The sequence below is a fragment of the Rutilus rutilus genome, assembly GCF_951802725.1.
Source record: "Rutilus rutilus genome assembly, chromosome: 22".
In the NCBI taxonomy this organism is placed as follows: Eukaryota; Metazoa; Chordata; class Actinopteri; order Cypriniformes; family Leuciscidae; genus Rutilus; species Rutilus rutilus.
Window position 1 is genome coordinate 21,092,889 of NC_140227.1, and position 14,045 is coordinate 21,106,933.

The 14,045-nt window shown below is 40.0% G+C and overlaps 2 protein-coding genes across 6 annotated transcripts; both read left to right on the plus strand.

Moving 5' to 3' along the window:
- The first annotated feature begins 159 nt into the window (after positions 1–159).
- On the plus strand, positions 160–4,634 carry otud5b (OTU deubiquitinase 5b). The gene is made up of 9 exons (XM_084394686.1): positions 160–1,017; positions 2,442–2,535; positions 2,822–2,886; positions 3,020–3,176; positions 3,287–3,435; positions 3,526–3,711; positions 3,794–4,001; positions 4,084–4,182; positions 4,265–4,634. The coding sequence occupies exons 1-9, from the start codon at positions 478–480 to the stop codon at positions 4,384–4,386; spliced, it is 1,620 nt and encodes a 539-aa protein (XP_084250812.1). The 5' UTR covers positions 160–477; the 3' UTR covers positions 4,387–4,634.
- A 502-nt stretch (positions 4,635–5,136) lies between these two features.
- Positions 5,137–13,990, plus strand: mon1bb (MON1 secretory trafficking family member Bb). 5 transcript variants are annotated; one of them, XM_084394681.1, is made up of 8 exons: positions 5,137–5,356; positions 5,449–5,549; positions 5,636–5,740; positions 5,836–6,393; positions 7,442–8,234; positions 12,284–12,431; positions 12,734–12,908; positions 12,999–13,990. In XM_084394681.1, the coding sequence occupies exons 3-8, from the start codon at positions 5,653–5,655 to the stop codon at positions 13,007–13,009; spliced, it is 1,773 nt and encodes a 590-aa protein (XP_084250807.1). In that variant the 5' UTR covers positions 5,137–5,356; positions 5,449–5,549; positions 5,636–5,652; the 3' UTR covers positions 13,010–13,990. The 5 variants fall into 5 exon arrangements, with proteins under 5 accessions (XP_084250807.1, XP_084250806.1, XP_084250808.1 ...); XM_084394680.1 differs by having other exon boundaries at positions 5,148–5,356; positions 5,446–5,549; XM_084394682.1 differs by having other exon boundaries at positions 5,174–5,356; positions 5,446–5,549; positions 5,667–5,740.
- Positions 13,991–14,045: the final 55 nt, after the last annotated feature.

Genomic DNA, 14,045 nt, shown 5'->3' on the forward strand with positions numbered 1-14,045 from the left:
TAAAACATTTTTAAATAGTTAAATATAAAATGTAAAAAAATATGTTGAGTACCGGTATATATATTCTGTCACCAAAAAAATGGGTCTAATGTTTGGTATTCAATAACATTTTCTTCACTGAAAATGGGTCAAAAATCACCGCAAGTCTACCGAAGGGTTGATGCGGTAGGGGGCAGTGCAAAGCAATATGAGCCCATTTTGTCAACAAGAGGCAGAGCAGGCGTCGGAAGTGACGTGAAATCGCATTGTGGTTTGTTGATGTTTGTGTTAAACTCTCGGTCGGTCGTTGTTACGAAAGAAAAACCTCGAAACTGAAGGATTTGTGACGACCGTATTATTTCACCGACACCTCGTATTATGTCAGGACGGGGGTGACTATACATGCATCGAACAAACTGTTTATATACAAGTTTGAAAGGCCGTTTAGTCTCCGTGTTGTAACACATAACAACACAAATCACCGCAAGCTGGCCAGCGATGACAATCCTCCCAAAGAAGAAACCGGCCTCTACAGCCGGTGGCGGTGATCATACGGACGAAGCGGACAGACGAGGCGGCTCTGAGTCGCACCCTCATCCACTCGCAGGACGATCGGGGTCCCGACCCAGGGCCTCTCCGCCGCCGTGGACATACCAGGCCACACCGCACACGTCCAGAGAGGAGCGGCGGATCGAGGCGAGCGCTCGCCCCCAGCAGGCCTCCCCACAGCCCGGTGCCGCTGGAGCTCCGGTCGTGCAGTGCGAAGGGAGCTCGAACTCGGCTGTGGTCGCAGGTCGTGTCGAGTTACCCTGCGGCACAGGTGGTGTTGGAAGCTGCTGCTCGGGACCCGGACTCAGCAAGCGAAGAAGGCAGGCGGTCTGCTCCAGCGGTTTGACAGGTGGAGGAGGTAGAGTAGGAGGAGGAGGGGGCGGTAGTCCAGTATCGGAACCCGAAGAGGGAGCTGGAGGCAACAACAGTGAGGATGAGTATGAGAATGCGGCCAGACTTCAGCTTGTGGACCCCGCCACGGTCGAGCAGGTTCTGGATATTGACAGTTTTCTTACTAGACTGCTTTCTGTGCCAGTTTGAATGACCCATCAAGCATGCTGAGAGCTAACTATATAATAATTTAGCCCAATAAAATTTAAATGTTTGAAACTGTGCCTTTAAGGGATAGTTTACCCAATGCCATAGTTTATGCACCTTCCAAACCTGTTTGACTTTTGGTTGTTTTGAGTCTTTTAAATGGATAGTTCACCCAAAAGTGAAAATTGGCATCATTTACTCACCCTCATGTTGTTCCAAACCCGTAAGACTTTCGTTTATCATCGGAACACAAATGAAAATGTTTTTGATGAAATCTGAGCTCCATTGACAGCTACGCAACTACCACTTTGACGCTTCAAAAAGTTCACAAAGAGATCGTAAAACAAATCCATATGAATTGAGCGATTTAGTCAAAATTTTCTGAAGAGACTCAATCGCTTTTTATGATGAACAGATTTAATTTAGGCTTTTATTCACATATAAACATTGATCAGCAAACATAAACAGAAGCTCAACCGAAACATGCTTGACGCATGAGAACAAATCTCATTGGTTCTTGCAGAAGCTCAAACGTGCTGCGTAACACGAGAATGAACCTCATTGGTTCTCGCACATCAAGCAAATATGCTTGTGCTTCCATTTATCGCAACTGATGTGTTGGGTTGATGAATGGTTTTATATTTGAATAAACCACTCAATTCATATGGATTGGTGGTGCGATCTTTTTATGAACTTTTTGAGACGTCACGTCAAACAAAGTGTCAGTTGCATAGCTGTCAGTGGAGGGACAGAAATCTCTCAGATTTTATAAAAAAAAAAATCTTCGTTTGTGTTCTGAAGATGAACGAAAGTCTTATGGGTTTGGAATGACATGAGGGTGAGTTTAATTAATGACAGAATTTTCATTTTTGGATGAGCTAACCTATCTCTTTAATTATTACAGTTTTGATTCATTGTTTATATCTTTACTCTATTGAAGCCTATATCTACTATATAAATGCTATATCTACTGAGGTGATCTAATTATAAAAATCATAATTATGACATACAGTCTTAGTTTTTGACAGAAGTAAACTTTTTGTCACAATTATGACAAAAATCCAAAATAATGAGATTTAAAAGTTGAAATTGTGACACAAAATCAACATAACCCTACATTAACCCCACATTAACCCCCACAAAAACTGAAAGTGAATGGTGACTGATGTCTTCATTTATTCTTCTGTGGAAAACAAATGATTTTTTAGAAAGTCATATGAGCTTGTAATGAGAATGAAATTTCCATTTTCTATTAATCTTAAATTGTCCAAACACATTTTTGGGACACTGTCTGTTTTGGAAATTGGAAAAATGTCATATGTATTCATTGTATTATAATACACTTTTTCTTTAATTCTTTCTTTTTTGACCTACAGCAAGAAGAATGGTTCGAGAAAGCCTTAAGAGAAAAGAAAGGCTTTGAAATAAAAAAAATGAAGGAAGATGGAGCATGTCTTTTCAGAGCAGTTGGTAATATATATATTTCAAAGCCAATTATATAAACTATAAATATATTTGTACAAAAACTATATATATATATTAAAATATTTATATATAGCTTAAACTTATTTCATTTCGGTTATTTCCTAAGGCAGCATTTTAAATTTTAATTTGAGTTTTTTAAGTGTAAGTTTTTCATGTAATATCTATGTTTTATTTAATTTAGCTTTATTTCAATCATATAAAACGATTTCAATAGTTTTAGTTAATAATAATAATAACTATATGTATGTGTCATTGTTTTTTTTTTTTTAAGCTGATCAAGTATATGGGGACCAAGATATGCATGATGTGGTACGGAAGCAGTGTATGGATTACTTGGTGAGTCAGTTAAATATTCAAGAATAAATGATTTGCAATTAAAAAATAATTGGCTTTGAAATGTGAGTTTACCTCTTCTTTTAATTATGGACTGATGTGCCGTTTTGATTCATTGTTTATGCTTCAATTGCAGACGAAAAATGCGGATTACTTTTCGAGTTATGTCACAGAGGATTTCACCACATACATTAACAGAAAAAGGAAGAACAACTGCCATGGGAACCACATTGAGATGCAGGCCATGGCTGAAATGTACAACCGGCCGGTGGAGGTTTACCAGAATGGTGCAGGTTAGTTAATGTCTGTTGAATTCCTGCCATCTAATAGGCTGTCTGTGGTATATTTTAGGATAGAAGAGGAAATACGTTTTTAATATTATTTGACAAATCCCGTCTTACAGAGCCTATTAATACGTTCCACGGCATCCAAGAGAACAACGATGAGCCGATACGTGTCAGTTACCACAAGAACATCCATTATAACTCTGTGGTCAATCCCCACAAGGCCAGTGTTGGGGTGGGGCTGGGCCTCCCCTCCTTTAAACCGGGGGTAGGTGTTGTAAATAAGACACGTAAATACAAGTATTTATTTATATGAGGATTTTTCTCTGCTAATGTCTGTTATACTGTCTCTATGTAGTACGCTGACCAGAGTCTCATGAAAAACGCTATTAAGACGTCTGAGGAGTCTTGGATTGAGCAGCAGATGCTGGAGGACAAGAAGAGAGCATCAGATTGGGAGGCCACCAATGAGGCCATCGAGGAACAGGTGGCCCGTGAGTCCTACTTGCAGTGGCTTCAGGACCAAGAGAAGCAAGCGAGACAGGTATGAAACCATCCCACGACCAAATCAAAGCAACTTAAAACAAACAACTTTGACACACTTCCCTCTGTGCTTTTCCATTCAGCCTCGTAAAGCTAGTGCCACCTGCAGCTCTGCCACAGCCGCCACATCCAGTGGCTTTGAGGAGTGGGGATGCAGGTCCCCTCGCCAGCGCAGCTCCGCCCCCTCTCCAGAGCATCCAGGCCCGGCTCACCCTGAACCCCCCGTCAAACCCCCCTCCCCAGCAGGAGCTTCACTGGTTCTTCCCAAACCCCCATCACCATGTGCCCCAGGTCTGTATATGAATGTTTTCTTTACTTGCGCTAATGAACACTTCTCGCTTACTAACCGGTTCTTCCTTGATTTCTTCTCAAGGTCCAAGTCATCAGTCTTCTGCCAACTCTTCCCTGGTGTCTCTCTACCCAACCCTGGGGTACAGGACACTAATGCAGGATATGTCACCTGCTGCCTTTGGTACGGCATTGTAGGCTTTAGTAGAAATGTTTGTTAACTTAGAATTCATGTCTTTGTTAATAAGGTGGTTAATTTTTTTTAGGTTTAACAGATTGGGAAGATGATGACGTTCTGGCTTCAGTTCTGGCTGCTTCACAACAAGAATACCTCGATAGCTTGAAGAAAAACGCAATGCACAGAGAATCTTCTCCAGACTGCAGTTGATATATTGGACAGCATAACTTGCAGCACAAACCATTGAACAGCTGCATTTCTTTATTTCAACACCATGCAATGGTTCATCCTCACCCCTCTTTATAAATACCACTGTATACTGATCTTTCCCAGGGTTTTTTTTTTTTTTTTTTTGCTAACCCATTTTCCTTCATTTCATTAAACTCCATGGACCTAGTTAGGTGCATGTTTAAAAAAAACATTGTAAAATTAATATTAAAAATATCATCTCAACTGTTTATTATTATCAGGTGTTTTCATTATTTGAGCACAATAAATTATACTAATTAGTATATGAATGTTAAAAATGTTGTGACCTCCCCCCCTCCCCCCTAATTTTTGCTATATAGACCAATGCAGCACAGCAAGCTGCAGGATATATAAAGAGAATCAATAAACAATTCAAAATCATATGTTGATGTTTGTGCATTGTCAAAAGCATTTAGTGAAACCTTTCTGTATTGAATATCTTGACTAATACCTTATACTACTATAACACATATCACCAAACTGCTACAATAATTGGTAAAAGAAAAGTTTATATATTTTTGAGTAAAGTAAAAAAGAAAAATCTCATATATATATATGTGTGTGTGTAAATGTAAATATAATTATACATAGTAAATGACTGGATTATTTTTGACTGGTCGTCTCGCACTTTTAAATATGCTTGCATTGTATTTCATTATGGTCCTCTATTTTGAAATATGCCAACCGGAAGTGGTTGTGGATATTTGTTTTGCAGTGTTTTTAACGTCAAGCTTCCTGGAGCACCGGCGGCTGAGTCAGTTGCGCTGAGCGAAAAACGAAAGATGATCTTGGTTTTTAATGATCGTTAATAATTTATTCCACCAGACATGAATGTGATTATGACGAGTAGTGAAATAGTTCACTCGAGGACTCATTCATCGGGAAGATCATTAGCTTTTTCCATAAATAACGTAGATTAGCTTTCTGTCTGGTACGTTAATCTGGTTAATAGTTCTATGATTTCAACCAGTTAATGTTATTTATCGAAGTCATTCATTGTTATTAAACTATCTGCGGCAGAAGACGTGCGTGACGGTGTTAAACTCCACGAGCCGTGCAGAGATGGGATAACAGCAGTAACGTTAATCAGATTAAACGTGTTAGACTTCACTGGTGTACACGAAGTACGAACCTTTATTAGTTAAATGCCTTACTGATATATTTGCCATTTGATGGGTGTCATTAAGTCACTTTCTCAATTTAAATTCAGCTGTTTTGCATGTTGTCATGGATCCGAGCAGTCAACAGAGTGGGAATATGGAGGAAGTGAAGATATTTGATCCATCCATTCTTCCACAATGTCTTGATCAAATAGGTAATGTTTTGGGTGGTGCCGTTTTATTACCAGTTTATACTTGTGTTACAGTGGGTAACATGCTGATGCAGACTTGATTCTACTCTACTCTCCAGATTTTGCTTATTCGGATAGTGATGTCCCATCAGAGAACCACTGTGTGAATGAAGATCACAGGATGCCTTCAGACCCAGAGGGGCTCATGGACTCAGCAGACCCTACATCAGAGGAGAGCAACCAACCGCAAGAGCCTTCAACAGATATGCAGAAGCTCCACATCGATGATGACAGGTCTCTGTGTGCCGGTGGTTCGGAGACTGATTCTGGGAAAGCATCCGAGGACTCTGCATTAGTTGACAATGACTCGAGTGAGTTTGTTGTAACCGTGTTAGCCCGGGGGAAGATGGAAGAGCAGGGAATGGGAATGAAAGGAGCCTCGTCCCCTCTATGCGAGACCGGCACACCTCTGGGACCCCCTTCGCACAGGAACGAGGATGTGACGGCGGAAAGTTGGAGACAGCACAGGAAGCATGTGTTTGTGTTGAGCGAGGCTGGGAAGCCCATTTATTCCCGATATGGAAGTGAGGAGGCTCTGTCCTCCACTATGGGAGTGATGATGGCGCTGGTGTCCTTCGTGCAAAGTGGAGACAACATCATCCGTTCAGTCTACTCCGGTAAGTTCTTTGTGATGTCGAACTGATGGAAAAGGGCATGCTTTATCAGCTCATTTACTCGTAGTCGTTCTCTTCTGGAAAAACAGACCGGAAATAATGATGACTCATCTTGCACTCAGGGGCGTATGCAAATCTTTGTCCAATCAGGTGCTCTCTATAACGAGCAAGCTCCTCCATCTATCTCATGACACCGACTAGGAATTCATGGATCTTTAAGTGTTCAATTTAATTTCACAAATTTTATTTTTCATGTAGTTGAATATTGTTAGGTTTGTAACGTGAACTGTTTTTTTAGTGAGTAAAAATGTGCTAAGTTTGTTAGACAAGACCAGTCTATCTTTTATTGAAAATCCGTTGAATTAATTTTTATGAACAATTAATCTTTTTTTATTTTTCAGGAACAAAAATGTATATGACTCAGTTTTACCAACAGTTATCAAGTTATTTAGCTGTAGTTTAAAAGGGAAAAAGCTGTCTGTGGTATATTTTAGGATAGAAGAGGAAATACGTTTTTAATATTATTTGACAAATCCCGTCTTACAGAGCCTATTAATACGTTCCGCGGCAGGAACGTGGAAGGTTTTTTAAAAAAAAAATTACGCTTTTGAAAGAACTCCCTTACGCTTACCAAGGCTGCATTTATCTGATAAAAAAATACAGTAAAAACAGTAATATTTTACAATATTATTACAATTTAAAATAACCGTTTTCTATTTTAACACATTTTAAAATGTGATTTATTCCTTTTGGCATTACCCCAGTCTTCAGTGTCAGACGACCCTTCAGAAATCGTTCTAACATGCTGATTTAGTGCTCAAGAAACATTTCTTCTCAATTCTTCTTCATTATCAATGTTAAAAAGAGTTTTGCTCCTTAATATTTTTGTGAAAACTGTTAATACATCTTACTGACCCCACACTTTTGATGGGTAGTGTATATTGTTCACATTTGTGAAAACGTAGCTGGTGTCTGTTAGACCAAAGAACAATGAATCATCTACTTAAATAACGGCTTAAATAACTTCATCTGGTTTCTTCTCTCCTGATAGACGAGCACACGGTTGTGTTCATGCAGCGGGGTCCTCTGGTGCTGGTGTCCGTCTCCAGCAGCCGTCAGTCAGAGCAGCAGCTCCGGAATGAGCTTCTCTACGTCTACAACCAAATCGTCAGCATGCTCACGCAGGCCAGCATCACCCGCATCTTCGAGCACAAGAAAAACTACGACCTGCGTCGTCTGCTGGCCGGCTCGGAGAAGATTCTCGACGGCCTCCTTAACCTTGTGGACTCAGACCCCAGCCTCTTACTCTGCGCTGTGCACTGTCTCCCCTTGGCCTCATCTCTCAGGGACTCCCTCAGTCAGATTCTCCAGAAGGCCATCACGCCCAACCTGGTCTTCTCCATCCTCATAGCCAAGAACCAGCTGCTCACCATAGTGCAAGAAAAGATGGTCATCGACGACGCCCGACTGGAACCTGCCGACCTCCACCTTCTGCTGAACCTCATCGGGGCGTCGTCCGCCTTCCAGGCCGGGGAGATCTGGACGCCCATCTGCCTGCCCAGTTTTAACCCTGACTGTTACTTTTATGCATACATCTCCTATCTGGACCCTCCTGAATGTACTGTTTGTCTGGTTCTTCTCTCCACCGATAAAGAGGCGTTTTATTCGGTAGCCGAGTGTAAGAGGAAGATCGAGGAGGCTATGCAAGCGCAAAATGCGCTGAACGCCATATCGAAAGCTCACTCGTACAGCGTTAGTCAGGTGGGAGTGTCTGACCTCAGGCATTTCATGTACAAGCCCTTCGACGTGCCAGACAACCATCGGCAGCTGACGCAGTTCACCAGGTGAGTCGTTTGCGTTGAGGATTGAGAGTCTCATGAAATCTTTTGAGAACATGTCCATCTCACATTTCATAGAAGAAATTATATATTTACTTAAATGGTACTAAAATAAGGCTTTATTTTCTTAAAGGGATAGTTCACCCAAAAAAGAAAATTCTGTCATCATTTACTCACCCTCAAGTTGTTTCGAAACCTGTATGAATTTCTTTCATCTGCTGAACACAAAAGAGGATATTTTGAAGAATGTCGATAACCCAAACAGTTGATGCACCCCATTGACTTCCATTGCATTATTTTTCCATACTATGGAAGTCAATGGGGTTTGGGTTACAAACAATGGGGTTACATTACATTTTTTGGGTGAACTATCCCTTTAAGATCTGCATTTTCCTGAGAGTTTCGGCAAGGCAAGTTTATTTATATAGCACATTTCATACACTATGGCAATTCAAAGTGCTTTACAGAAAGGTACACAAAATAAAAGCAAGGAAAATTAAAACAGTTATAAAAGAAATTAAAAGAGATATATGATACAGTTATAAAATGAATTAAAAGAGTAAAAAGATGATACATAGATAAACTTCTCATCTGGCAAAACACCGGTGTATCACATTTTTCACAACTCCCAGTTTTACTCTGAGATTTTCCCATGGTGATTAAACTGTGTCTGTGGTGTTATTTTGGCGCCTAAGAAATCTATTGAACGTCTCCGATGGACCCGATTTTCCCCTAAAATCGGACAGGAGAATCTCTAGGACTGACCTCGGGTTTACTGTCATCAGTCCGCACCCCAAAAACCCATTTGTTCGGAAGCTCTAGGAATGGAATCAATCCAGTCCGCACCCCACAGAACTTCGAGTTTAATCACGTCAAACTCACTACTCCACCCTACAGACCCAGGTCATCAGCATGGTTTCATCTCTGAAGTTCCCCAATTAAGTAATTTATGTTTGTCTCTTACCCAATGGCAATTCTCAGTGCCATTTGAGTTCAGTTTAGAATCAAAAGGAGGAATACAGTGCAATCAGTCGGACATACATTGGATACAGTTTTCCCATGTGGATTGTACTGTGTCTGTGGTGTTCTTTCGACGCGGCCAAAAAATCTATTGGACGTCTCCAATAGACCCGATTTTCCCCTAAAATCGGACAGGAGGGGCTCTAGGACTGACTCACGGGGTAACCTCAGGTTCACTGCCTCATCAGTCCGCACCTCAAAAACCCATTTGTTCGGAAGCTCTAGGAATGGAATCGATCCAGTCCGCACCCCACAGAACCTCGAGTTTAATCACGTCAAACTCACTACTCCACCACAGACCCAGGCCATCATCATGGTTTCATCTCTCTTACCCAATTCTCAGTGCCATTTGAGTTCAGTTTAGAATAAAAAGGAGGATGCAAAATAAAGTACAGTGTAATGATCAGTGCACAGCTAAACAGTGTTTTGAGTCTGGATTTGAATGCGAGTACAGTAGGAGCACATCTGATCTCTTCTGGAAGGTGGTTCCAGCTGCGCCTGGCATAGTAGCTAAAAGCGGACTCGCCATGCTTAGAGTGAACTCTTGGTATTTCTAGCTGATGTGATCCTAATGATCTGAGTGATCTGTTAGGTTTATATTTAGTGAGCATATCTGCTATGTATTGAGGTTCTAGGCCATTGAGTGATTTATATACCAGTAATAATACTTTAAAATTAATCCTAAATGTAACTGGGACTGGGAGTCAGTGTAAAGACCTGAGGACTGGTGTGATATGTTCATATTTTCTGGTTCTGCTCAGAATCCTGGCGGCAGCGTTCTGTATGAGCTGCAACTGTCTTATGGTCTTTTTGGGAAGGCCAGTGAGGAGTCCATTACAATAATCCACCCTGCTGGTGATGAAAGCATGAACAAGTTTCTCTAAGTCTTGTCTGGAAACAAAGCATCTAATTCTTGAAATATTTTTGAGATGATAGTATGCTGATTTAGTTATTGCTTTGACATGACTACTGAAACTAAGGTCTGACTCCAGAATTCCTGCCTTGATTTTTTGTTGTTTGACCCCTAGCGTCAAGGTATGCGTTCACCTTGAGAACTTCATCTTTGTTTCCAAACGCAATGACTTCGGTTTTGTCGTTGTTTATGAAGAAAGTTTTGCGACATCCAACTGTTGACTTCATCAATGCATTGGCACATAGAGTCAGTGGGGCTGTAATCGTTAGGCAATAGGGCTAAATAGATCTGTGTTTCATCAATTTGGTTCTTCTTCATTATTTGGCTCATTGGGAGCATTTAGAGGTTGAACAGGAGTGGTGCAAGAATTGAGCCTTGAGGGACTCTGCTTGTCATGGATGTCCATTCAGACTTATGGTCTCCTATACTCACATAATAACCTCTCCCTCCTAAGTATGACCTGAACCATTTTAGGACTATCCCAGAAAGCCTGACCCGGTTTTCCAGCCTATCAAGAAGTATGTTATGATCGACAGTGTCAAATGCAGCACTGAGGCCGAGTAGTACCAGAATTGATGTTTTGCCTATATAACTATTTAACCGAATATCGTTTATTATCTTTATGAGCCCTGTCTCTGTGCTGTGGTCGGAAACCAGATTGAAAATTGTCCATTTGTATCCATTTGAGGTTAGGAAGTTGTTCAGCTGATTGAAGACAACTTTTTCAATGACCTTGCCTATGAAAGGAAGATTTGAGATTGGTCTGTAATTGCTCAATATGTTGCTATCCAGATTGCTCTTTTTTCAGGAGGGGCTTGACAGCTGCAGTTTTAAGGGACTTTGGAAAAGTCCCAGAGATAAGTGAGGTTTACCACTTCTAGGAGATCTGCTTCTAAACAGTTTAACACACTTTTGAAAAAGGAGGTGGGGATTGTGTCAAGAGCGCAGGTTGATGTTTTAAGGTGCTGTACTGTTTCTTCCAAAATGTAACCATTAATTTCTTCGAAATCAGACATAGTAACTTTCTGAGGATGTGGTCTGATCTGTCTTACGTCAGTGCCACACGAGGATATGCTGATCGCCTTTCTGATATTATTGATTTTCTCAGAGAAGAAGGAAGCAAACTCATTGCATTTGCTGTCTGAGAGCATTTCACTGGGAGTCTGGCTTGGGGGGGGTTGTTAGACTCTCTACAGTAGCGAAGAAAGTCTGTCTAGCTTTGCTTATTTCCACATTGAAAGCATGAAGGCTGTCTTTATAGATGTTATAATGGACTACAAGTGTTGTCTTGGACGCCACATGCGCTCTGCTTTTCTGTATTGTCTTTTCATATTTTGCACATGCTTTTTTGTCTGCCACATTTGTTCCTCTAATTCTCATTAACCTCATGCAAAAAGTCTCATTATAATTTTTATGTTGTGGCTGATAAATGCATATATTAAAATTCTATTCTATTTTGTCAGAATAAAAAATATAAAAAATATGTATTAAAAAAATAACACTGAAAGTGCATTATTGTAATGTTACATAAAATGTCTTAATTTTCTTCATGCAAGATATAATAGCTTTTATTTCAAAAATGCTGCCTTGGTAACTACCTGAAATAAACTAAGTTGAAGTACTAAAATTACTTAAACTAAAACTGAAATGAAAAAAACATAAAATGACAAAAAAAATTTAACTGAAAAAATTAAAGTAAATGCAACTAAAAATCTGAAGTGCTATATTATATTAAAAATATATATAATAACTACTTGGCAACTTTTTCAAATGGATTTAGTCAAACACTTTGCAAACGAGAAAAAGCCTTTCCCTAATGCTGCTGACATCAGATTTGTCCTCAGCATCTCCACAAATAACTTTTTAACAGTATCTCTGAGCTTAATATTTTCACTGTAAACCTCTCACATATTTCCCAAATTCATTTCACTAAGGACAGAAATCGAAAGCATTTATCCTATTGTTTGATGCCAAATCCATTGGCTTTTATTGAGAGCACTCTGTTTGTCATGAGATGTTCTTTACAATGTAGGACCACTAATATAATATCCGAAAATGTTTATGAATGACGTACAGAAATGAGATCTAAAGCACAAAGACACCATTGTTTTTCTCTGCGCAGCCCAGAGATGGAGGCGCCTTACGGCAGTGAGGAGGAGCAGATGAGACTCCTGGACCTGTACAGAGACATGCACAGCCGGATCCACAGCACCTCACGCCCCCTCAAGCTCATCTACCACGTGGCCGAACGCGAGACTCTGCTGGCCTGGGTATGTGAACAACAGTAACTGCTGTCACACGCATCTGTTCTCAGTACTCTGAGAGCAAAACATGTTGATGTTGTGCTTTCCACCTCGCCTGGTGCTTTCACACGCTCTCCGGCAAGACCTTGAAGATCGAGTTACCTTTAAGGCCTCCGAGTGGCAGTCAAAATGCAGATTATGCAAATTAGGATCCTGACCTTGCTCCAAATGGAGTCGCGTTGTGATTGATTATTTGGCTGCGTCCTTGAAAATATTCTCAGGTTAATTACGAGTTGCCCAAAGCAAGTGAATTCAATTTCTCATTTCAGGTCACGAGTAAATTTGAGTTGTACACGTGCTTCAGCCCCCTTGTCACGAAAACCTGTGCCATCAACGCCATCACCAAACTGCTGCGCTGGATCAAGAAGGAGGAAGACCGTCTGTTTATCCGATACCCTTCGAAATACTCCACAACCCCCAACCCCAGTAAGAGCTCTAAAGGAGGTAAGAGTCAAACTGAATCGGATTATGATTTCTTGGTCTTTTACAAGATTCCCTCCATCAACTGACCATTTGCATTGATTTTGGTTTCAGATGGACACTGATCACACCGGACGTGCATCTCTGCATTCTTAACTCGGTTTAGTAATACAATGGAGATGATTCAACCAAATGATCATAAATAATCCACCGTGGGGAAATAAGTAATGTAAAGCTGCTGTTTGTTTGTCCATTTGACATCCTGGACTGGATCTGATTTTATACATTTAAGTAAAAAAAAAAAAGAAGAAATATATAAAAAAAAAACATATTTTGTGAAAATTATAAACACCAGAAACAACTTTACTCAGCAAAAGGTCCAATAAACTGTGGATTTATTTTCTTCAGAACTGGTGGCAATGGCTGATTATTGAAGCTGTAATTGGATTGTTTTACTTTACATTTGGTCATGTAATTGCATATAGATTAGAAACTGTTAATGCGATATACTGAAATGATCAAATGTGGTGTTCCGGTGTCTGGATCAGAATAATTTACCTCTAATTTAGCGTGGCTGCTCGAGCTGTGCATTGTCACAATGCACCTTTTCTGGTTGTTCATTGTTCTTGTGATGTATTCTTTTAGAGTTTCACTTTGACTTTGTCTTATATGGTTTTGCATTTGAAACCGAACAGACCAAACCTTTCTCCATTTTAATTAAAGAATATAACATGAGCTGAAACTCATCAGAAGATCATAAAATTCTGTCTTTTCTATGGGATTAATGTTCTTTCATTTCTGTTTTCAGTTAGGTTACTGCACAGCATGTGTAGTTTAATGTTGTATATGAGTTTTTGTTTCCGGTTGGATTTGCCAGTCATGAATTGTGACATTTACTTTTCTGGCATGTGCACTATGACGTCATCAAATCATAAGATCAAGATCACCATAAAATGTAGGTTAAAACCACTGGACATAATAGGAAAAATACTCAGTGTATGACAATATACTTGCAATTTTCTCAAGTTTGCTTTTCTGGAAAAAAACATTTGTATTCAAGAGGAATAATATATTGGTGCTGTAATAAATCTGAGGTTGCTCAAGTACATCTTGTATTTTGAAATCTTATTCACTGACATGATTGCTAAATTTAGAACGGGT